We start from the raw sequence: 27,096 nt of genomic DNA on the forward strand, positions 1-27,096 counted from the left end.
GTCAGTGTCTCTTTCAATTAGAATTATTCATTTTCTACTATTAATCAGCTCTCCAATGTATTCATGTTTTTTGTGGCTGTCCGACCTCGACGGACTGAACAGAAGAAATGAACGGGAGAATATTTTCACACCAAAGAAGATGGAGCCTCAGAATACACCTACCTATATTTTGTTATCACCACGGACCTAAGGCGTGAACTTTTCCAGAAAGTTCGCTTTAATCAGCTGTTTCGAACTCATGAAACAAACTTCGTTTTGGCCCGATTTTGTACGAATTGTTTCCTGGGGTGCCCTTATAATGTTTGTATGTTTTTTAGATCAAAATTTGTTATAATTTAGAAATAAAAGGCATTTTTCCTAGCCTGATTTTAGCCTCTGATTTGAACGCTCTGTTTGAAGGGGTGTGTCTGTGTGAGACTTCAGTGTAAACGCCCACTGCTGTGATTGGCTGCTGTGAGACTTAAGTGTAAGCCTGTTGATCACGTGAATGAAGATCTTACCATTGCAACGCAGTTTCTGCACTCTCACTAATGATTTCACCAATGCAAACATGAGGTAGGCTAAGTACAGTAAGAGCTTCGTTGTGCAGCGTAACAGCGTCATTGATTTCATAACGAGTTTGGGCAAGTGTCCAGATAAACTCGCGCTGTGTTATTGACAGCTTGGGGGACTGGAAAGGGATTGTTCTTTGATCGCTATCTGTATATTAATCACAGTTTAAGTAAGATTATTTTCATCCTACTAAGAGAAACAACGTGAAGTTGATCGTTTAGTCACTGGCTTGATTTACTGATGCATAAACAGTATTGAACGACTTGAGAGAAAGATTATCTGTCTGAACTTGAACAATTACACATCAGACATTCACATAACCCACTGGTTCTTCAGAGGCTCGGATGAAGGAACTAAAAAAATACCTTTGTGTTCATTTGTACATCCAAACACTGAGCAACTGCCATGCTTCGCTCGTTTGCAAGCTATGATGTCTCTCGAAGAAAAATGATTCGGACGATGATTCGGCTGCGCAGTTCCGCCTGGCCTTGAACATGGGCTGGCATATGCAAATTTTTGGAGGCGTATATATTAATGATCCCGACTTTTACGTCACAGTATTTTTCAGGGGTGTTTTTCAAAAACGAGATTTAAATAAGGAGGAGAAAACAATGGTGTTTGAGACTCACTGTTTGTCATGTCCATGTACTGAACTCTTGTTATTTAACTATGACAAGATAAATTCAATTTCAAATTCTAGGGCACTTTTAAATAATGTTTATGTTTCAGGTACCTCTTTACTTGAAAAACTGGTATTTTCCATGAAAAGTGAATTATGATCATATTTTTGGAAACACTTCATTAGTTAACATTAGTTAATGTATTTACTAACATTAACTAACAATGAACAATACATTTGTAACAAGATTTATTAATCTTTGTTAATGTTAGTTAATAAAAAATACAGCTGTTCATTGTTTGTTCATGTTAGTGCACAATGCATTAACTAATGTTAACAAATACTACCTTTGATTTTAATAACTATTAGTAAATGTTGAAATTAATATTTACTAATATTAATAAATGCTAAAGAAGTATTGTTCATTCTTAGTTCATGTTAACTAAGGTAGTTAATTAATGTTAACTAATGAACCTTATTGTAAAGTGTTACCGTGTTTTTTTTCTTCTTCTAAAATTACTGATTTTCTTTATTGTCTCAGTTGAAAACTCAGGATGACTCAAAAGTATTTAAATGAATAAATTATTAATAATATATTAAAATAATTTAAATTAATATGCAAATAAAGCCAAAGTCAAAAAGGTTGAGATCCACTGGTCTAGGCTGTTGTTTTTTAGTAGGCATGTTATAATCTGTGTTCTCTCCTCATGTTGCTCTTACATATGAGGGTAATTTTGGGACCTGCAGAGAATAGGGGCTTAAGTCTGCATTTCCTTTGATTATCTGAAGAGTAATGTAGTGTAGTGATCAGGGATGGTGGAAATTAATCAGAAACCTCTCAAGTTACTGTATCTTTATTATTAATAAATTCCTAATCAGTGAAAAAGAGGATGGAGAAAAAAAAAACACATTTACAGTTTTAAATTTGAAAGTTTTTAAAGGAAGTAAAGTTTGTTTAATATTGTAAATTAAGAATATTGTAATATACAGTATTTAGACGCAGTCTAACACACAGTCTTTATCATAAGCTAAATAGTATATAATATTAATGTACTTTTTCTCTTATTGTCTTAGTTTGTCTCATATGGTGTTGTTAAGATGCATCTTGCTTTACAGTGCTGCCCTTCTCTAGATGTACAGGCCTTTTAATGTACAGGCCTACACTAGCATTCAAAAGTTATGTATTAATATTGTGAAATATTATTACAATTTAAATTAACTGTTCTATATTTGAATATTTGATTGAAATATTGGATTTAAAATGCTTTGAGCACAGCAAACATCGCTGTATATGATGACATTTACAATTAGTTATTTAGCAGGCTGAAGACACTTACTGAAAACTGCAGATTATATATACTGTATATACTTTGTTAAATGCTATAAAGTGGTGGTTTGTGGTTTAAGTCTATGACGCACCTATTTATTAGCGATTTATCTGCAATTTTAAGTAAAGTGTCTTCAGCATCACTTTATGGTCAGCAAAGTACCTTCTTGTCATAGGCATTTTTCTTTATTTATTTATTTTCTTTTTGTGTGTGTGTGTGTATGTGACTTTGTTCACTATACATCTTGTTGTCCACTACTGTGTATGACAGTCAACACCTTTTTGTTAGCCTGTTGTGTCACCAAAGCCTGTCTAATGTCAGGATCCCGTGATGATTTTAGAGGGTTTGATTGACAGTTCATTATAGTCTAATCAGGCCACCTGATTGTTACATGCCAGCTGACTGGGAACATTAAGCTCAGTGTTCAAGTTAGCACCGTAGAGACAGATAATTGCCTTTGTTTGCAACTAAAATATGTGAAAAATGTAAACCTTGTGGGTTGATGTTGTTCAGTCGTGTAGTTTTCTGCAGACCAAGCAGGATTTTCAGCACAATGGGGCTGTACTCCGGTGTAATAATGCTTGAGTTGTTCTGGCTGGCTCTTGTTCTCTCACACGGGTCATTCACTCTCGTCTCTGAGGTCGTTGAGAAGAGCGAAGTGGTTTCGGGCAATAGTAAGGAGGATGAGATTGTCTTAAAAGAATATCATTATTACACACATGCAAAAAATTACAATTTTATATACATATATATATATATATATATATATATATATATATATATATATTATTTTTCTCTCAAGAATTAAAAGCATAAGTGTAAGGCTTATAAAAACACTTCCATCAATTTTCCTGTTAAGACTTGTATTATTTGAGCTTTAACAGAGTAGTACAATTTATTATAGTTTACACTTAAAAGGTTGGAAAACAATTTTTGTTTCAAGATCATGGTAAGTAAAAATGTATGGATTCACTGCCATTGTGCCTCACTGAACCAGACTTTTTATTTTCATTTTTATTAAGTTAAATACATTTTTTGTGGAAATCATCAATAAGTGCTGTCGTATCGTAACCATCTGTGTTGAAAACCAGCATATTCCTTTAATGATACCTCAAATGCTTTTTGCTGTTCTTTTGAATTGGGCAAAAAATAAAAAAGAAGCAGAAACGAATTGAGTTCTTTTTAGCATCTTCTTGCGCTTGAATGTTTAAATCAGCGAGGCTTAAAAACACCTGCAATTGATAAACGATTCAGCACTGGCCCAATCGGGCAGTGACAGTTCCGTCAACTGTCCGGAGCGTCGCTTACGCTGGTCACGGGCCATCAGGCAATCCTTAATGTCGAGCGGCTCGAGCCCTGACACCTGACGTGATCATTTTATGTCTGTTTTTAATTCAAAGTTGCTCTCATCTTGAAACATTCACCCAAGCTGTTTTTTCTTGTCTTTCTTTTTCTTTCAGTTTTGCCCCTGCACTAATAATTTTAGTTTCACAGATTGGATAAAAGTCTTCATAATTTGTAAAACTATTGAAATATGAAATTTAATTAGATTCGCTGATAATTGCAATGCTGTATCAGATATAAATCAGGAGTGCTTGTGTGTGTGGTTAGAATGTTGAATCAAGGGATAGGTAGAATATCGTTTTCTTTTGTAGGTTTTTCCATCCAGTCATGTCAACACAATCATCATGATTTGTCTGAAAATGAAGCTTCTGTGGAGATAATCATATATATGTAAATGCATATTTTAACGGTGACATGAAATAAACAAGGGTAATGAAACAAATTCTTGTGAACATAGCAATATGTGTAAACACCATGTACACTCTTTGTTTTTCTGTCTGCATCAATTTTTGTTGGCTTGCTTATATTAGACACATTTAAAGTCAACATTAAATACTGTACAAGCTGACCCTGTTTACTTTCTTAATAATCATCCCTGGTCTTGTTTTGCGTGATTAATCTGAGCATATTTTTTTCCAGAGAAGAAAATATTTCTCATCAATAACTTTTCATTTGGCTGACGTCACCAATCCCTCTCAACCACCTGAATTAATTGAATATACTGTTTTACAAAGACATATTTCAAAATACAAATGGGTTGCAAACACCATTTCATGTTGACTTTAATGCATTATTATATTGGGGGGGGGGGGGGTTCTTTAAGTTACTTTTACTTAAATTAAAATCCCAAATTGGCTTTCTGTACAGATTGTAGGCAGAACTGAGACCACCAAAAAGAGAGGTGTGCAAGAGTTTACAAGTCGATATGAAATTTAAATGGCGACCCTCGTTGTGGAGGATGATCAGATTTATTTTAAAAATTAATTAATCGTTCAAATAGCGGTTTGTGCTGAGAATTCCATGCAGGCCAAGAAAGGTTTGTAATCGTGCTGTGCCGAACCAATCTATAGTGGAAATATATAACCGGAAACGCTCCTTGCTGTTTTTAGAACAGTCCGGCCCAATGGTGGAAAAGCGGATAATGATAACATTGTTGTAAATAATAGACTTTATTTTTACATATTTCAAATTTACAGTGTTTCTAGTCTGGGACAACAGACTGTTCATGGGTATATCCAAGTTTTTGTCCAACCAAATGCTCTCTAGATTGAAATATTCTCTAATGTCCCTCCTCTCTCTGACTTACAACAAATAGCAAATCAAGATATTGGCTATTTTAAAAGAACAGGAATGCGTCAACAAAGGAAGGAAAACTGTGCTAGACATCAAGCAATTTATGCATTTGCCAGATGCTTTTATCAAAAGTACCCTGAGTTGCATTCAATGTGTACATTTGGCCAATTAATGCATTCCCTAGGAATCGAACCCATTCACTTGGTGTTTATGGCTCCAAGCAGGAATGCATTTTCATGTGGTATCAATTTTCAAAACATCTATTTATGTTTTCTGCATCCCTTCCTATCTTCAGCTTTCTGTGTGACTCGGTGTAAGGGTCACTTGCACACTCACAAGAGAATTTAAACGGAGCCTGTAATGTTGAGGGAGACAAAAAGCCACTCGACTCCTGGATTTCTGCTCTTCAGTTTTAGACAGCCTGCATTTTCACACTGGAATAAAATGTGAAAGAAGGGTTTTCAGTGATATACTGTCCAGAGAGTAGGTCTGTTAGTGGAAGTATTAATCACTGTGATGAGCTAACAGCTCTGCCTCATTATCATTCTTTCACTCGTGAGAGGTTTAGGCAGGTTCAGTGCAGGGCTGAGTGTCACTGCGAGCTTCAAGTGACTCATTTGTTAAGGCTTGCACTTCACTAACTCATTGCTACAGCATTAGCAGTTTAAGCATGTTTGACTTGTATTCATATTTTGATTATTAAATGTTCCTTGATTTTGTATGTTTGTATGCACAGGTAATTAATATTAGATGTTTAGCATTGTTTGTTTACCTCATGATAGGATTATTTAGTGCAAAAGCTTTTTTATAGTATTTTTATAATGCTAACTAGCCATATATAATTGTGCATAAATAGAATAGATGTTCAAATAGTTCCTCCTATATCCCAGACTATGAACCAGAACTGTGAATCTGCTTTACTATAGTAACTCAGGCTGACTCAACTGAGCTAGAAAAGCTACAGTATGGAAGCCCCACATTCTATTGTTAATGGATTTCATTAATACTGTGTACATTTTTTGTGTTAATCTCTGCAGAACTCTGACTGTCATAGCATGATTTAGTCACTAGTTTACTGGTATCCCATGGCCCTGTTTATGTGACACAATGGTTCTGCTCCAATATTTAATGAGCTGCCTTGCTGCGTATACTATGACAGCATCCAAACAGAGATGGAACCTCATACGTGACCGATTTTTGAACCCTCTGCATAGGCAGCAACTCAAATACCAATCTACAAGAGACTCTACTTACTGTACAGTTGACTCTAATAGAGTTTGACGTTATTTTTGGGGCATGCCCTTGTAGGGGCATAAAAATACATATGCACACACATAATGTTTTTCTTAATAAAATGATACTTTTATGCACAGAGGTATATTAAGGTGATCAAAAGTTGCAGTAAAGACTTTTACAAAGTTACAAACTAAATTATATTTTAAATAAATGCTGTTCTTTTGATCTTATATATTGTTATTATACTGTAAGCTATTCTTATAACTTATTTTATATCATAGTCTGAATACTCGATTCAGATGCTGAACAGATGCATATCTCTCTCTCTCTCTCTCTCTCTCTCTCTCTCTCTCTCTCTCTCTCTCTCTCTCAATAATTAATTAAAATAAATCGATTCAATGATTTTAATGCACTTTGCAGAGGCTAGTGTATATTTAAAATCTTCATTTCTCAGTATTTGAATTTTCTCTGTTCATCGCAGTGCATTTAGGGATTCCCTTATCTGAGAAGGATACGATGCTGCTTTCTTTGTCAAAACAAAGTGCATAAGCTATATCTTAGAAGTCGCCTCCCATTTGGAACAGCCTTTGAACTGGGAGTGTGCCTGTGCTGTCTAACTAGGCAGCTCACTAAGTTTTGGAACAGAGCTAATAAGTCACAGTTTCACTGGCATTAAAAACTGTTTTTCTAACAATTTCATTCTTCAAAAGTTACGTTCAGACAAGAAACAGGCCTGCTGGGTAAACCATTATTGCTATCCAGCCTAGGATTTCCTAGTAAATTATTATTATTATTTTTTTATTATTTTTTTTTTTATCTACAGCACTTTCACAGTCAGCACAAGACTGTAATATTTGTATCATTTCAAGGATGTTTCTCCTGCAGCAAATATTCGAGCACATACCAGGGCTTGTTAAACTCTTCAGTTTGTGATAATGCAAAGGCCATCTATAAATAGATAGGGTCACGATGAACTGAACTGCATGATGGATTGTTCTGTGTCCAACACCCTGCAGTGGTGTGGAGTTGTGTTCTTATTAGTGGGTAAACAGATGTGAGGATGACTAAGGTGAGCTGATGTTTGAGATGCTGCTGGCAACTGCAAGCCAACAGCTTGTCCTCTACTATTAGAGTTCATGCTTGGTGATGTGGCTATACATTTGCTTGGTTATAAACCTAATGTATAGGCTACATACCAAAAAAAAAAAAAAAAAATTAGATAGGTGTGTTCTTGACACAGTAAGCAGCCTTTTAATATATGCTGGCTTTTGTCACTTAAATAGACAGCATTGCATATTCTTCACAGCTAAAGCAATCCCACAATGCATTGTGATACTTTCATCCAACATCAGATGGAGTCAATAGAAAGTTCAGTAGAAAGTGACCTACTTCACCTATTTTTATGTGCTGTCTATTTTTTATCACATTTTTGGTTCAGCATTATTCTAATGTCAGAGTTTTCTAGAATCAGTATCTTTGTTGATTCTCTGTCTCATTTGAATCATTAATGCAAATCATTTTGCAATTAAGCTGGTAAAAGTATCAGTTTTTTTTTTTAAGAAATGCATTAAAGTGATCAAAAGTTACAGTGAGGGTGGAGGGGGAGGGGGAGGGGGAGGGGGCGTGGGGGGTGGTGTGTATCATGGTTTCCACAAAAATATTTACCAGCACAACTGTTCTCAACATTGATAATAAGACATGTTTCTTTAGCAGCAAATCAGCATATTAGAATGATTTCTGAAGGATAATGTGACACTGAAGGCTGGAATAATGATGCTGAAAATTAGGCTTTACCAACACAGGGAAAAATGACATAAAAAAAATATATGAAAATATAAAATAGTAATATGAATTGTAACAATATGACTGTTTTTACTGTATTTTGATCAAATAAATGCACTTCTTTCAAGAACATTAAAAAAACTCCAAACTTTTGAATTGCAGTGTAGGTATCTAGATAGTAGACATCGTTCAGTTTTGCACACATCCCATGTGAAGTCCTAATAAGTTTCATACGCTAATGTGGAAATAAAATAAAGGCCTTGATTTTATTCCTGCTCAGAGGGTATTATAATGCAGTTTCTGACCCCGGTTGCACTTAATCTTAACCCTTCTGAAAGTAAAGGGCAAACCTGATCACGTATCAGCAGTTAGTATTAACTTCTGTCCTATTTTAGAAAGCCACTGTTGTTTCCCATTCTAGCCTCCGCAGTTTCTTATTAGATCCGACACAGCACTGTGGCAAGGTCTCAGAGGTGAAATAATTTCCTGAGAGCAATTACAGGCACCAAGAATTCCCATGATTGCCATTATATTAAAAGGTATGGCTATAAAAGCGAATTATAATTGAACGATCACCATTTATCTGAATAAGGCTCCATCTTTCCTTGCATCACAAGGGGAAATGCTGACCGTTTAAGCTACCAGTTTAAATCACGTCCATTGTACATTCATAATTGTTTAAAGCAACCTCAGGCTTTTTTGTGTTTGTCCACAAACATGAAGTATATTAATGTGAGTCAAGGTTTAAATTAGACTTTGGCTTAAAAGAGACTTTGATGTGATCTTAAAGACTTTAAAATTGTAATGTAATGGAATTAGCAAGAGATCATTTCTTCCATATTGTGATTTAAATTCAAATGAAATGGATTATTAGAAATGAAAAAAAGTAGGTCGGAGACATTAGTTTAATCCAACGGTTGTTGATTGGTTGCAGGTAGATCTGAATGCGGACATGTAGTTGATTGTAAAAAGGGGCGGGGTTTAAGCAGGCTAAGTAATTTGAGAAGTCGAGCATTGGATCACCAGTGAGAAGACACTGAGAAGAGAAAATGTATGACATTTTGATGAATTATGAGGTAAAAAAAAGAAAAGAAAAAGAAACATACATGGATGAATTGTTCACAATAATATCTTCAAGATGAATTTAGAAAATAGAGTAAATTTCCATTGTGTTCCAACTTTAAACAAATGCCGGTTTAAAGCCCAAAGTATACTTTTTATTTTATTTTAAAGGAGACCTATTATGCTCCTTTATTATACCATGTTGTAAATGCCCATTATTTGAGTGGAAGGAAAAACCCGCTGTTTTCGTGCATGTATCTTTAAATGCAAATGAGCTGCTGCTCCCCGCCCCCTATCACGAAGAGGGCGGAGCCTTTACAGCTCATGCCTCGGATACTCTGCCAAAAACTAAAATATCTGTTTGGTTTTTAATATTTCTATTGCAGTCATGCTCACATGACATTGCAGGTCTTCATCATCATGAAAGTTTATTACCGGTATCTGCATGCGTTTTAAGGCCATATCTGTCTAAACTTCTGATATATGGTTTTCTGAGCGCACACATCTAAAGCCTGAGCACACAGAGAGCTGGCTGCAGGTGACATGTCCTGCGAGTATTAAACTAAGTTCTCTTTCACTCTTATTGCGCTTAAACTGTCAAATACACAAGGTTATGTCAAAACACACAAATTTCACATAAACCCAGTCAGTTATTTATGTGAACGTAAACAGCAGAAATCATGTGTATTTTAGATCTGTGTATTAAAGTGAAAGCAGCGTAATATACAGTACCTACTGCTAAATATGCCGTTAAAATGAATCAAACAACAAAAGTAAAACAGAAAATCTCTTGATTGAATAATTTTAGTAGCCTTATTAAGAATAAACAGCTTATTCTGTGACACTACTTATGATTTATGGGGATTAAAAAAAGGAGTGGGTGGATTTTTACCATTATAGGGTGGTTGTGTACACACACTGCCGACACATTTCTATTCAAACACCATGGAAAATATTTGCATAATAGGTCCCCTTTAATTCGTACGTTAACGTATGCCCACATTCAAACATACAGCCTTTCAAAGTATACATTTGAACACAGGCTTTTAACACATGCACACTAAAAATATTAATCCTTGTCCAGTGTCTGTGCTTTTTCTTTCCAAATGTTATGAGCAATATAAATGTCTTTGTACTCATTTAAACTAGAGTTGAGGGTATCTTTTAATCCCCTCACATAAACACTCGTCAATTTAGGCGTATATTGTTCTGCCTCCTCCGGTTATTTTCGGACCGTGAAACAACGGCCAGAGCCAGTGTTGCCACTTTGTGGACAAACTAATGCTTCATTCCATTTACCTCGAAGTAGGGATGTCATGGCTGGGAATGACGTCACACCCGAGTTGACAGCGTTCTAGTACTCTAAGATGTCCAGGCAAACCTTTACTGTACGTATACCCTAGCATACGTGTACAAAACGAAGTAAACTTTGAGCTTCACTGCTTTCGATCCCAATAAAAGACTATAAAAGCCACTTTAAGGTGGGATGTTCTTGGCCTTGTTTGCATCAATTTAACATAATATGTTAATCCAGCCTAAAAGATTGAAGCACCTCCTTTCTTAAATGGAGATTGTCTAAAATCTACATGGTCATAATGATTAACACTCACGAATCCTCTGACAAAGTCCTATAACAAGGGTTTGGTTGAAGCCTCCTATGTTGGTGATATTCAGACGTTCAACTGAATTGTTTCTCTCCATGGATTTTTAATATCTACCCTGTCACAGATGGTTTTGATCAAGCACATGTGTTATGTCACCTGCTGCTAAAGTGGAACAAATAGATTGCATTTAACATTGACATTTATATTGTTTGCTCTTGGGCTGGAATTCAAAACGAGTGATTGCTGCCCGCTCAGCTTTATCTTTACCACATTCGCTCAGCAGTGATGATAACGAGTCAACATTGCTGGCTCACCTCCAGTAAGTGTTGTAGAATACTGTGTTTGCTCTATTTTTTCTTTTTCTTTTGCACACTATTAGTGCAGGAATCCATGACTAAAATTCAAACTGCAGAGATGTTTGGTTGTTGTGTGAGATTTACTTATAAGAGTGTCATTTTTAGCATTTTCCAAAATAATACTACAGAAACTAGAATCGTATGGTTCCAGAGCTCAAGGGGAGGGGGATAGTTTGTTTTACAATCTAATGATGCCTGCAAGAAAAATAAAGATAATGAGTGAGCATTTGAAACTTGGCTGTGTTTGATTTCTGGGATTGCGTTTGGTACATTACTGCTATTTGAGATACACATATCTGAGTTTTTTTCTACTGTGTCTTTGCAGTGTGTGATCGGAGCTTGGGCCAAGAGGAGTGTGTAATGTATGTTAAAATGGTGTTACAAAACCCCAGGCTTTCAATATTACATTTCTAGGTATAAAGGTGAACATTAGTGTTGGGTTACTCATGTAACATTCATGAATTAACCCCTGTAGCAGATACAGACTAGGGGTGTGACGGTTCACAAAATTCACGGTTCGGTTCGATACGATACACTTGTGTCACGGTTCAGTTCGGTTCAGTACGGTTCGATACAGCAAAAAGAAAGAACTGCCAGAGAAATTTCCTTGATTTAATTTTTTTTATTCTTTTGTTTTTAATTAAAACTAACATCATAAAGTATGATATTTTTTTACTTTGAGCAATGATGGAGCTATAATAGACTCTTCGTAGGAGCATATAAAACAAAACAGCTCCTTGGAAAAAATGAAATTTAATATTGTAGTAGTTAAAAACAAAGGTTTATTTTAGTTTAGATTAACATTTGAGGGCAGCAATTCTATTCATAATGTCAAAATAAAATCGACGTAATGTTAATCCATTAATAACGTAGAAATGTGAATGTTTCTCACTAGATCTCGCAGCGATGTTATTACTTCTGTGGCGAATTCAAATGCTTTCTTTACTGGATCTCTTATTAGCGCTGTGTAGTAACCATGTCGCTTGATCACGATCGGCTCGCACTGCTTTGGTCCAAACTGATAAATGGTCCTTCAACCACACAATAACGAGCAGTTTCGTTCCGCTTGCATTACGTTTGACATTAATGTTGGGCAATGTTGTGGTCACGCCGGCGTCTCTATATGAGCGCGCTTGCCACGTGCGACCCGCCTACATTTGAAATAACGAAATTTTGGTCGGCAGGAAAAATGGTCCAACGTACCGTTCGGTTTGAAAATGCGTACCGAAAACCAAACCGAAAGCCTCGTACCGAACGGTTCAATACGAATACATGTATCGTTACACCCCTATACAGACCCTTTCCAAAAAATTTGAATATCATGGAAAAGTTTATTTATTTCCATAATTCCATTCAAAACGTTAAACTTCCATAGATTATAGATTCAGGGCCCACAACTTAAAGGAGAACTCCGGTCAATTTTAACATCGAGCTCATTTTTTTGTAAATTTGGAGTGCTGTCAAGATTGTCAAGTTCACACGCATAGGTTTAGTTACCTATGATCACGCGCGTGAACTCGGCAATCGATTACTATGGACTTCGACCGAAAACAGGAAGAAAATACAGGTATGTGCGCTGGCTGAAATAACATCATTTTTATACATATCTTTCACATCTACTGCAGTCAGATTCACCCGTGATCACTCTGAAGGAATCACTCACATTAGCTGTGCACTTGTAATGACACATCAAGGATGTTAAGAGGCTAAAAGCAGGTTTAGTACTTGCCCCATTGAAGTCAACAGGGTGCAAATTTTAAAAAGAGGATAACACGGTGTAGGCAACACTGATTTTTGTCGTTGTTCTCTGTATTGACAGCACTCCAAATTTACAAAAAAAAATTGCTCAATGTCAAAATTGACCGGAGTTCTCCTTTAAACGATTTCAAGTATTTAGTTGTTTATTTGTACATAATGTGGGCTTCCAGCTCATAAAACCCACGAAAACAGGATTTCAAAAAATTTGAATATTACATGAAATCACACAGTAATTACACAGTAATACCATGGTCATTGAACCAGGTTTTGGTTCTTTTGGCAGTGTGGGCCTGTGCAAATCCTGCTGGAAAATGAAGGAAGCATCTCCATAAAGCTTGTCTGCTGAAGGAAGCATGAAGTGCTCTGAAAATGTCCTGGTAGACGGCTGCGTTGAGTGGACAGCACAATGGACCAACACCAGCCGATGACATGGCTCCCCAAACCAACACAGACTGTGGAAACTTCACACTGGACTTCAAGCATCTTGGATTGTGTGCCTCTCCATTCTTCCTCCAGACTCTGGGACCTTGGTTTCCAAATTAGATGCAAAATTTGCTCTCATCAGAAATGAGGACTTTGGTCCACTGTGCTTTATTAAATCCAGAGTCAACGTAGCCGTCTACCAGGACATTTTCAGAGCACTTCATGCTTCCTTCATTTTCCAGCAGGATTTGCACCTGCCCACACTGCCAAAAGAACCAAAACCTGGTTGTGTGATTTCATGTAATATTCTAATTTTTGAAATCCTGTTTTCGTGGGTTTTATGAGCTGGAAGCCCACATTATGTACAAATAAACAACTAAATACTTGAAATCATTTAAGTTGTGGGCCCTGAATCTATAATCTATCTATCTATAATCTATGGAAGTTTAACATTTGAATGGAATTATGGAAATAAATAAACTTTTCCATGATATTCAAATTTTTTGGAAAGGGTCTGTATATACAGGTGGAGCTGGGGAAGGTGGATGGTTTCTGAAAGCGTGCTACAGACTGATAACAGCAACACTTTTTTGTTTGAATGTTGAGCCGCAGTTCATTTTCCGCTGATGCAACAACAACCAATCAGCTGCGCTATGTAGATGATAAGGTGATCGCTACCAAATGAGTTAAAGACCTCTCAGCCTGCACCATCTAGAGTTTCAGGCCAGAACTAGGTATTTATATATTTATTTGCATAATGCAATTTGAATATCTGGATCTAAATTTCTATCTAATAATATTTATAAATGTGTTGTGTTGGTGTGTATTTTCTTTAGTGACACTGGATGTTACTGAACATGTAATGTGTGTTTGAACTTATTAGAAAATGTACAAAGTCAAAATGGTGAAAATAGTATAAAAGAGAAAGCATTGGTGCAAAATTTCTGGGCACAAGTTTTTCTCTTTTTTTTCTGTAGTGTGGGGCTTTGATGTGTTATTTGTTCTTCATCAGTCAGCCTGTATGAAAGGTATAATCAAGCTAATTACTGATTACAGAATTCATCCTTTGTTCACTGTCTCTCGTGTCACGTGAGGACAATGAGAATCTTTCTGCCCACACTAGGAGATATGCTTGATTTAAGAATACTTCATCTACTAACTATTGCTTGAAACACAGATGGCTTGAATTGAACGGACTCCTCCATAATAATTATCCTAAAACTTGACTGATTTATAAAGACAGTAATACAAAGACAGAAACTACTACATTATTATCACAGTAGAATGATTACATCCAATGCAAATTTCCATGTGTATTACCAATTACCAATGGTAATACCTTGCTGTATGTCCAAAAAAAACAAAAAAAAGGATACCATGAAATAGAAAGAAGATCATTTGGGGAATGTTGGTAACCAAACAGTTTCGGTTCCAATTGACTTCCATTGTATAGACTGAAAATACAATGGAAGTCACAGGAGAACTGAAACGGTTTGGTTACCAACATTCTTTAAAATATTTATTTTATGTTCCACAGAAGAAAGAAAATCATACAAGTTTGGAATGACATGCGGGTGAGTCATTTTTGGGTGGACTATTCCTTTAATGGTAAATGCTAAGCAGGCATTTTATTAATTGCTGTGACTGGGCAATCAGAATCCGGCATTTAAGACAGCAGTATAAAAATGATCTCAGTGGCCTTCCAGTGCGTGTGACTGGCAGGTGACAGCTGTCACCGTGTGCTTGGTCAGCTCTTCAGATGGATTTCCGTGACTACACCAGCAGTATGTGTGTGTCCGATCAGAACGGCTATATCACATTCACTTCTTCTGCATGAAATAGACCTGTCCTCTGTGCCTGTTAATGATACGCAGTGTGAAACAGTGATTGGATGTCAACATGATTGATGTGGGTGTGGAGAGGGAGGGTCCAGCTCTCTCTTGGGCCATTATCTCTTCAAATTATATCAAGGCTGTCTCGTTGGGGGTCTTTTGGTGATGCTCAGTCGCCGTGATGACCGAGGGCATTGAGTCTTTGTGGAACCGAAAGTAGAGGACAAATCTCTGCCTAAGAAGATACAAAATTATGTTCCGTGAGATAGATATGAATAAATTCAAAAGATCTCACAAGCACACATTTAGCTACATTTCACAAATCGGATAATTAGAATTTCATGTTTTGCTTAAATTGTTAATCGTGTCTAACAGAAAATATTTGTATCTGTGTCTCTGCAGTCTATCCGGGAGGTGACGGGTTACGTTTTGGTGGCTCTGAACCAGTTTGACTATCTTCCTCTGGAGAACCTGCGGATCATCCGTGGCACTAAACTGTATGAAGGACGCTACGCTCTGGCCATCTTTCTCAACTACAGACGAGATGGCTACTTTGGCCTTAGACAACTCGGCCTCAAGAACCTGACAGGTATATCTGTTTGTCTATGGGCTTCGTCGCAGTGCAGTAGATAGCTTTAAGAAATACACGTGAAAGAGCATATGGGTCCACGGCAGATTTATAAAAGGATGGATCATCCTTTTTTCTAGCCTGACGTCGTCATACTCAGATTCTAGTCAGAATATGAGTCTGATACTGCTCCATTGGGCTGTGATTAAGGGACGCGTTTCAACCGAACCAGGAAAGAAAATGCCTCTGCACTCAATTGGATAGACCTAAAACCAATCAGAGCAACGGAGTAGTGACGTATGTTCTTCATTCATCTTTCCAATTGACAAATGCCTTGATCGCGGTTCTCTGTTCCTCTTTTAAAATGAATGCGCTGTCGATATGTTCTATAACAGACACGGTGGTGGAATCTACACATCTCAATTCTGCAGCGGCAGTCATCTTTGTTGTAAACGAATTCAACCCAAGCGCTCTTTGGTGATGTGGATGATTACGTTACTGTTGATCATCTGTCCATCATCGTATAAAGCCCGCCCTGACAATTTGATTGGTCCGAACAGCTCTGGTTCGAGCGTTGTTGCTCCACAACGGATCAAGTCCAGACCGAACTTCCCGACCTCAAATGTTGTGACTGGCTGGCATCCAGGCTACCTTTTTTCACCTTTTTTACTAAAATATATTGATCAGCTAATGATGTAATGTTTTAATTTAGATAATTAATGTGCATTAGGCACCTTAAAGTGTTCCCTTTAGAAGATATTTTGAAGAATATGGGTAACCAGATGGGTCCCATTGAGTAAATTATGACAGAATTTTCATTTTTGGTGAATTATCCCTTGAAGGACTGTTCCACGGGTGCATTAAATCATGATTACACTCATTTTTCTTTGGTAGAAAGAACTTTGTTGCTGCTGGTCTCCCCTCTTGACTGAATCATGCCAATTTAATCACATGAGCTGTAATTATCTCTGGAATGAAATCTACATTAATTAACAAATAAGGTTGTTTGTCATATTTTACAGTGGAACTTCAAGGTTTTACTTGAGTTAACAGAAACATATTTTGGAGAAGAGGCTACACAACTCTTTGACAGGACGTGCTTGGTTTGATGGTTAAGCTGCCTATAGCTGCTGTGTGTCAGAACGTTGCTGTAGGCAAAAAAATATTTTAACTCCCTCCCCTACACACACACACACACACACACACACACACACACACACACAAACCAGTGTTCTAAGTATGTTTTCCCATGTCCAAGGCCCTTTTGTTGACCCAAAGGGGTTAAGGATGAAAGAAAATGGAAAGAAAGCCATCAGTATGCCCACCAGAAACAACTACTGCCCAGTCATAATAATTTGTTTATAGACTCTATACATTTGAGGTTTAGTTACTTTGTTAAAGTTGGATTTATTACTGGGCTGGGAGTAATTTTTATGATCTGCCAACAATGACATCAACTTGTTAGTAACATTAACAAACATTAAATATAATGTAATTCAGATAGAAATGCCATAAAACTTCGATTTTTCATTTGTTCTTACATAAATTACTGAAACTGTATATAAAACATAATTTAATGTTCCTGAATGACTCGTAAAGTTATAAAAAGCGAAGTTTTTCTTGATCTTAATTATTACTGAATGAGATTCACTATGTTTAGGTCTGTAATTCCCTGTGTACAATACATAGTTGCACCTAACTTCTAATTAATTTTTTTCTTAGAATTATTCCATTACTCCAATCCTGCATTGTTCCTGGTAAAGAGATGAAAGCATGCATCTTTGTTGAGACACTGGACACTGATGCTTAATGGATCCTTTGATATAAAATATAGTTGTTGTTGTCATCGTCTCTTCCCTGTTCTTACTATCCTTTAATAATGGCAAGTAGCTTTCATTCTACAGTGCGTGCAGAATTATTAGGCACGTTGATTTTGTAATCATTTTTTTTTTTCAGGCACATTTTACCAATTCCAAACCACATTAATCGTAATAACTACTATTAATTTTGTATTTAATCATTTATAAGTGTAAGTGATATAATTGTTCATGAAGGCTGGAAATGAAAAATGCCTTATATTCAGGTGCATAATTATTAGGCACGTTTTCTTTTACAGATAAAATAAGCCAAAAAAAGATTTAACTCAGACTTAAAATTAAAAAAAATTTAAATCTCCATGAGAAGAATGCAATACTAGAGATTGCATTTAAGGCATGACCATTGGACAGCAGGGTCAGCAGGGTCAGACAAAAACAGGTGGAGAAGAAGGAACACATGAAGACATTTTTTTAGGCTTTATAGACAGACAGATTGAGAGTGACTCTTGAAGGACCAGCACCACATCCTCTTGTACCACTATTTGAAGAATTCATCTTCCAGAATACGTTTTAATATGTTTTGGGAGTTTATTTTTAGTCCATCTCCTACCCTGAAGTCCGTTTTTCAGAGATGGAATAAAAATGAACGCCCAAAACTTACTTTCAGATTCTGGAAGATGAATTCTTCAAACAGTGGTACAAGAGGATGTGGTGCTGGTCCTTCAAGAGTCACTCTCAATCTGTCTGTCTCATGGGGATTTAATCATTTTTGACTTTTCAGTCTTAGTTAAATCTCTTTTTTGACTTATTTATTCTGTAAAAGAAAACATGCCTAATAATTCTAAAAAATAAATGAAAAGGCGTTTTTCATTTCCAGCCTTCATGAACAATTATATATCACTTATAAATGATTAAATACAAAATTAATAGTAGTTATTAAGATTAATATGGTTTGGAATTGGCAAAACGTTCCTGGGAATAAAATATGATCAGAAAATCAACGTGCCTAATAATATTGCACGCACTGTATGTGGTCACTTCAGCACAAATATAACTTTTTCTTTCACTATCAAAATAAATCATTCAAGCAAACCTTAAGGGTGCAGATGTTTTCAATAATGATTATAAATTAGATTTTAAATCATTGAATCTTTAAATCTAGTGTAAACTCGCACTCGATCGGCCCAAAGCCGGCATCCGACCAGCGCGGAAGGTCTTTTTCAAAAAGTGTCTTTTTCTCGAGGCAAAGTAATTTTTGATTAAATGCAATACATTTGAATATGTATTATCTCGTTATTTCATCTGACTCCATAAATGAAAAGGTTTTAAATGATATCCGTGCATCATTAAATCTAATGTTTGACTATTCTTTTTAACTTAATGAAAATAATGTCAAAGTCAGTTAGAATAATCAATTGTAACAATTCATTATGTCAGGTAAATGTATCATGCCAATTTCATAATCAGTTCAAAGATAATCGATACAAAACATCAAATGCTCTGGAATAAAGAGAAGAGATGCGAACCCAACATTTATAAATTCATGAAGCTGAGAGTCTCAGCAGACAGAAACTTATTTTGACATGGAAACATCTGCTAACAATGGGAATTTGGGGGGTAGGAGACCATTTTTCTAGAGACCACCTTCCTTTGTGTGCCAGCTATCTCTAAACTCTTAAAAACCTTATTACCTTTTGTTTTACTTATTTGGAAATGAGACATTTGTACCAGTCGCACTGAGACATTTCAAATGATACCAAACATGTATAATACTCGATGATAATTATTCACATCAAACCATATGTATTTTGGGGTAATTTTCATGTGGTCTCAGCATGAGAGAGGGGGAGTGGGGAAGAGGGGGAGAGATGTATTCTGAGGTGAGACTTTGCATCTCAAATGGTGAGTTCAAATGTTAATTTCCTTTGTTCTCTCAGAGAGTAGCTCTCTCTTCCAGTTCTTAATGATCTGATATTAATGATCTAGATTATAATTATCTAGAATTAAAATATCTAGATTATTATTTTACAATTATATACACGACATGTATATACAATTCTAGTTTTTATTTTTTCAATATTTTGCTTAAATTACATGTCATTCCAAACCTGTATGACTTTCTTTCTCTAGAACACAAAAGAAGATATATATATAAAAAAAAAAAGAAAAAAAAGGTGATAGAAGACCTTTATGCAAGATTTTGCTTTGGGGTGACATGTCCCTTTAACACATGGTTGTTTACCAAATAAATACATGGACATTTGAATTGAAATATTTGTATTATGTCAGAAGAAAGAGAGGTCAGAGAAACAGTGCACAACTAGGTAACTGGTTTCCCGGAGATATGGTCATCTAGACAGTGTGTTCAAGGTCAGCGGTCACTATTCAGAATAATTTGGCTGTGGAATGAAGTCAAGTAATATTTATTCTGTGTCATAATTTATGACATTTACCCCATAAAACAATAATGAAGAGGAAGTATTCTATTCCTCCATGCCAGTATTTGCAGACTGGTGAATGTAAAGCTCTGACCACACACTCCTCTCATTCCAGAAGGTCTCAGTATGCATCATAAAAAGCAATTAGGCCAGAACTTTTAATGCATACAGATTAGAGTTCATATCAGATCAACTTATCCAGCCTGAATGATAAAATCCTTATTTCTTAACAGCAGAATGTAGATAGTAATGGTCTTTTTTTATCCTGTATTTCTTAATTAAACAATATTATCTGAGGTTCGATAATTGTTAGTATCCATGATATGGATATCAGATGGTGAATGGTCAGATAGCGCATGTCGGAAACAAAACACCCATTACCATAACTGAATTTCTGCTCTGAAGGCTTCCTCAGCACTCTTTAACACAGATATGAATAGTAATGATGGCATTGGTTTTACCATATTAATTTGAACTCAAGTCCTTATCCTTTGGAAGTGCATGCAAAGTGGGTTTGCTTTCGCAGCACTGAAAACAGCATCTTCTTGACAGGTCGTCAACTTGAATCAAACTCCTCCAGGCCTCAGCTACAACTACAGTGTTTGAAGGCGGGTAAAAGTAGATGTTGTTCACAGGCAGCTAATGAAGACCATAGGGTTGCATTATGCAAATGTGTTAGAAACCTACATAGGTTTGAGCAGGAAGACTGGAATTACATGACGACTCGTTTCAGGCTTCCTTGGCCGGAAGTTTGGTTGACAGGCAAACTGACCAATCATAACACCGAATCCACCATTTTGTCCAACCAGATTAGGAGAGTTAGTAGATTAAAGGGGTCCTATTATGCCCTTTTACAAAGTCTCGATTTTGTTTTTGGGGTGTACTAGAATGTTTTCATGCTTGATTTTTCACTACCTAGTCTGGTTTAACGCGTTTTCGATGAATCCCCTCCTTCCGAAATACGAAATGTGCAGTGATTGGTTAGCTGGCCCAATGTGTTGTGATTGGCAGTGCTAAATGCGTGTTCAGGAAATGTCACGTCCCTTCATAACCGTAAGCTCTACTCAGATGTAAATATTAACAATGTCATCCATTTCAAACCATTTCGAGCCCGATTCAGACCCTGACAATGTTAACAAACAAGAGGATCATGCTGAACGGATTTCAAACACAGATTTCACAGGACGTTTCAGAGTGGTATGTTTTTTTGTTGTTGTAATTTTCTTATAGATACAATGCTATCCACCATTTAATCATATTAACATCCTAGCAGAGGCAAAGCTTTGCCCTTCATTTACATTACATCATAGCTATCATAGCAACTACATAAAGCTTATTATTGGAACTGTTAGTAGAAAACGCAACAGATAATAAGACATACTTACAAGTTGTGATCCATAAACAACAGATTGTCCCGACAAAATGGGAATGGTTATGTCTTTCAGGAGAATCTTTTGTGCATATAACCTGCATTGCACTCTGTCTGTCTGCTGTTCTCTGTAAAATGGGCAGCACACAGACAAACGTTGAGGTTATAATCTTCAGGAAAAGTATAATAAATTAATAAAATATCTCCCTTTGGAGTGGACTCTGAGCTTTGTAAAAGAGCTTTGTATCTTTTTTATGCTCAAACTAGACTAACTAAAGTTGAAAAAGTAAAAAAGCATAATAGGACCCCTTTAACTTCGGTGGACTTGAAAATGGTGTATATTGACGTCTTTCCGTGGTTGAAACAACATACCTTCTGATGTTCATTGAAATTTGTTGTGCTATAACTAGTAGGAAGAGATGATTGGTTCACGTGCCGCTTGAACTAAGGTGCTACAGTGATCTGCCACGGCACATTAAAGAGCCACAAAGCGATATTATTTGAATTTCTTAAAAAAATGACAACATTTGAAAGCTGAGACTTTGTTTCATACCTAAAGCACTTTGTCTTGTCTGTCGGCGTGTTGTCAGTGTCCTATTTGCTCCGCAATGTATTTTGGCTCTCAATGGCTCCTTCATTGTAGGTCTGTGTGATTTTTATCATCCACCAGGTTATTTGTTTTACTTTCATGTATTCATTGCTGTGTATGCCTACAGTACATATTTGCTGCCTCATTGATTGTTGAGCCCTCATGTTTTCAGGTTTCATCCTTCCACCTGGTAATGCTGGCTGCTCATATACCCCTCAGTTCACGGTGGAGGTCATTCTAGTCTTATTTACCCCACAGTAATGTTAGTGTTTTTCTTTTGTCTGGATTGTGTTGTCATTGTGTATTTCCAGTGCTTCATAATGATTGCTTTTGAGGGATAATATTCTTTATATAAAAACAACCTTTCCACACATATTAGACAATGCTGACATGTACACAGATATCTGTTTTTGTCATCACAGAGAAAATATTTTAATATTGATTTAGAGGCGTAACACTGATAGCAGATCAGAGGCACAAGACCAAATTCTATGGACGGTATTGACTGTTCCTAAAAACATATACACATGAAGTATTACAAACATCTTGCTTTTAAGGTCCTTCAGACTATTCAGGCACCCAGAACAGGCAAACATGAATTTAAAAAATCTTATCTGAATTTTACAATTTGCAAGTCAGCTAAGGCTTGCCCAGTAACATCTTGGCGGTTTGTCATCTAACGTCTTGACATGCACTGGAGGTTGGCAGGGGTTGTGGTAAATTTTCAATATTTTAATATACTCTCAGTCTATGACATTCCTGGCAGCTCCTGAATCAATAAGAATGTGATGTGTTGCTATTAGAAATTTGGACATTGACAGATATTTGGCACTACAGGGAACATTTTACTACAAATGCCTTTGGAGGGATAGAGCTAGGTAAGCCAGACTAGAATTGTGACAATGGCTAAATTGGCCACAAAATAGATACCCAGTCAGACATTGGTTTGAATCTAAAGGTAAATCATCTTGTAATGTGAAAAAGGCTGTTATTTACAGATTCCTCCATTCTGGCCACGTATGTTAAAGATATAATGGCATTGTTTTTGACCTCTTTAATGCATTTTTAATGGAATATTGCATTATTTATTAGAAATGATTTATTATATGTAATGTTAAAATAAAAACCAACTCATGCTGACCGAGCTATTTTGGGAATTTAGAACTTATGTGTGAAAAGGCTAAAATGAAATGAAGAGAGCAGAGCTAATACCATCTCACTGGTCTGTTGCTCAAAAGGCTGAGAGAGGAACAGCTCCATTAATAATGGATCCAGTATCATCATTATGCAGCAAAATGTTTAAACTACACAGAATCTCAGAGCTTCAAACACAGCTTTACTTTTTAAAAACATCCCCCCATGAAACTGAGCTAATGTCAGCGAATCTTGAAGCAGATAACCAAAGTTATCAGCAAAGTGAAAGTTTGAGGGAGGGGTCATTTATTTACTTTAAAAAAATGCTAGTAAATATTCACAAAATAATAACAAAATAAATATAAAAAACATATCTGCAGATGTTTTAAGCACGCCGTAGCCTCAATGGAAAAGTGTAATATAAAAAAAGAACTCCATGTGCCACGATGTGACATTTGTGTATAATGTGGATGTTTCTAATGTATCAGCCTATTTTGCATTGACATTTCTTCATGGTAGAAAAAAAAAACTGTGCAAAATCAGCAGTTTGAAAGCATGGATAGGCCTACAGAAAAAAAATGGAAATCAAGAATGTGCTCTAAATAATGATTTTTATCGCTTACACTGCAAAACTGCTAGAAAATAAAACAATAATGGATTTAATGAGGTTTATGCTTAAAATGGGTAAAATAAACTGCGAATGGAACAAAATGCACTTATCTTATGCAATTTCATTTCTCATGTGAATTGTTCTGGTTTTAAAGATGTTTAGTTTTTTTACTGGAAAACAAGATATACTGAGCACAGCGTTATTAATTACCTAGGTCCGTCTTAATCAAATCTTTGCCTCTAGTTTCAAAACGAACTGAAAATATTTGAAAACTTAAAAGTTAAAAGGTCTCTGACGTTGTTTTGCTCCATTGCTTTTCTGTATCTGCAAAGCAAAGTATCTGTCAAAAGAGCTAAAATAGAATTGAGTGTATATAGTCTGTTTGCGCTGCGTGTGCACTCTTGCCGCCTTAACGTCCAATCGGAATTATCGTAAATACGAGTTTCCTAGTTAGAAATTGGACAAGAATGAACGCCCTCTCAAGTCGTATTTACCACTGGGAAACTCAGGGATATTTTGATACCCAAGTTCCCGAGTTGAACTGGGCATACTTTAAACAGGGTGTAGCAGGAAAAGCTGCACAATGATTGAATTACATTTACATTTATGCATTTGGCAGCTGATTTGATCCAAAAGATAAACTTAAATTGCATTGTAGGTATACATTTGTTTAGCAGCTCATGCATTTCCCAGGAAATTAAAGGAACACTCCACTTTTTTTTTTAAATAGGCTCATTTTCCAACTCCCCCAGAGTTAAACAGTTGAGTTTTACCATTTTTGAATCCATTCTGCCGATCTCCGGGTCTGGCGGTAGCACTTTTAGCATAGCTTAGCATAGATCATTGAATCTGATTAGACCGTTGTCATCTCTCTAAAAAAAATGACCAAAGAGTTTCGATATTTTTCCTATTTAAAACTTGACTCTTCTGTAGTTACATCGTGTACTAAGACCGACGGAAAATCAAAAGTTGCGATTTTCTAGGCCGATATGGCTAGGAACTATACTCTCATTCCTGCGTAATAATCAAGGAACTTTGCTGCCGTACCATAGGTGCAGCAGGCGTAATGATATTACGCAGCGCCTGAAAATAGTCCCCAGCTAGGTATTTTCAGGCTGCGTAATATCATTAAGCCTGCTGCACCCATGGTACGGCAGCAAAGTGCTAACGGTCTGATCAGATTCAATGATCTATGCTAAGCTATGCTAAAAGTGCTACCGCCAGACCCGGAGATTGGCTGAATGGATTCGAAAATGTTTAACTGTTTAACTCTAGGGGTGTTGGAAAATGAGCCTATTTCCAAAAAAAGTGGAGTGTTCCTTTAACCCATGCCATTGGCATTTCTAGCCCAATGCTCCACATGCCCCATGTTGTATTACTCATCATTCAACAGGTTTTAGGCATTTCTTCAGGTTCCATAATGTCTTACTACACCAGTGTCCGTTGTGCTATATTTAAGTTTACTAGAAAATAAAGACAAGGTAACAAAATAAGTTGCCTTGTCAAGTTCTGTTTTGGTTGTGTTCTTACCCTCCGTCTCATGGCTGCACCAACCCTGCCAGCCTGCCCTCCTGAGACCCTGCTGTTAGGTGTGATTTCTGGGACGCTCTGCTATCTCCACAAGCCAAACTCCCCTCCTTGTGTGTCTGAATAATGAGACGCTTCGTTAATGTGGACGGGTGGAGGGTGTGTGTGACGGAGGGCCGTGGATCATGATCTGAAGCCTCAGTAGAGGATATTAAGGGCCGTTCACACTGACAGCGACAAAGCGAACAGAAGTTCTTCATTTTCAATGAGAGTTGTAATCGCTGCGTGAGCACATGCTGTGCGAAGTTGAGAATGTTTATTGTTTGTTATTGGAGTGTCATTTGTCTCCTGTGAGAAGTTTGGGCAGGAGAAGTTAATGGTACTGTGTGATTGCACTGTTTGTTTTTTGGAAAATGGTGTCAGAAGTCGTTGTCGTTCTAACTGATTTTGATTCATGCGTTAATAATTGTTCTTGTTCATGAAATGTTGTAGTTCAAATGCTTTCCCTACATTCATTTCTAACAGCATGAAAATGTATTCCTTATCAAAGTATGACAGAATATAATTTTTATTATTCAGTCAATACAATTGCTGTCGTGTGAACTAGGCTTCATGAAAAGGGCCTCCTGGAAAAAGTCTCCTTCAGACTTGTTGCTTTCAGAGTAAGAACCAGAAACTATATTCCTTACAATAAAATCTATTTCCGTATTTTACATGTTGGTTATACAGACAGCTCTGGACTGGCAAAAAAGTTCAGGTATGTTTGAAATATTATATTTTATATCTAAATTAGACAACAATGATCATACTGATGATGATTTTATCTCCCATCATATAATTGTTTTGAAGGTTTTTTTTTTTTGTTTAGGTTATTGTGAATGAATAATTATTTTAATATTTATTTTATGGTTTAGTTTATTTAGGTTTGACTGGATAATGCACGTTCTAAAGTGAACAGACATTATTAAAAAAAAGTGATTGGCATAACATGATTAAATGATTAGGATGCTATTCAAAAATTGCATAATATTTATAAAAAAATAAAAAAATAAAAAATGATTTTTTTCAGTGTTGAAGGTTTTCAATGAATGCCAATTCTTAATTGATTGCCTGGTTTCTTTTCTTCATATGTGCACTGGTGACCTGTCCTTTGGGTTTTCCAGTCTCATTTGCATCTTCCTGATTATAATCTGCCATTTGGAGACGATTTGTCCATGTAAAAATGGACACTGACAGCATGAAATGAGAATAATTTCTCAAATGTTAGTGGTTTTGACACTGCTTTAATTTGGTTTTAATATTAAATTCCAGTTCTTCTTATGTATGCAAAATGATAGCATTTTGTTGTCAGATCTAAGAAAATAAATAAATAATCAATGTGAGATGCTTTTTTCAGGTGCTTAATAGTCTGACAAGAATAGTTCCCCAATTTGTTCTGAGTTAATGAACGTCTCGGGTTACGTATGTAACCCTCGTTCCCTGAGTAGGGAACGAGACGCTGCATCGATACTCGATACTTTGGGGAATGCCTTCGGCATGAAGCGTCTGAAGTCTACTATACAACTATTCCAATCTTGATTGGTGCAACGTCATTACGTCACGCGTGACGTCGCATGTGACGGTGATCCGGAAGCTATAAAACGGTCACAGGAACCAGGAAGTGTTAGCTTCTAATTGGTCAAAGCAAGTCGTTCTCAGGGCGCGAAAAGTATGGCCGAGTGATGCAGCGTCTCGTTCCCTACTCAGGGAACGAGGGTTACATACGTAACCCGAGACGTTCCCTTTCGTAAAGGGAACTCCCGCTGCATCGATACTCGATACTTTGGGGAACGAATACCCACGCCGCCATACTGAG

The 27,096-nt window shown here is 36.5% G+C and overlaps 1 protein-coding gene across 1 annotated transcript in view; it reads left to right on the forward strand.

Moving 5' to 3' along the window:
- LOC308688530 (receptor tyrosine-protein kinase erbB-4-like) overlaps positions 1-27,096 on the forward strand; it is a 163,237-nt gene that overhangs the window by 85,962 nt on the left and 50,179 nt on the right. The window contains exon 3 of the mRNA XM_081361656.1: positions 15,592-15,778. Within this exon, the coding sequence (XP_081217782.1) occupies positions 15,592-15,778 (187 nt within the window). The remainder of the gene's footprint in view (positions 1-15,591; positions 15,779-27,096) is intronic.

Source organism: Scardinius erythrophthalmus (assembly GCF_964197995.2).
Source record: "Scardinius erythrophthalmus genome assembly, chromosome: 3".
Lineage (NCBI taxonomy): Eukaryota > Metazoa > Chordata > Actinopteri > Cypriniformes > Leuciscidae > Scardinius > Scardinius erythrophthalmus.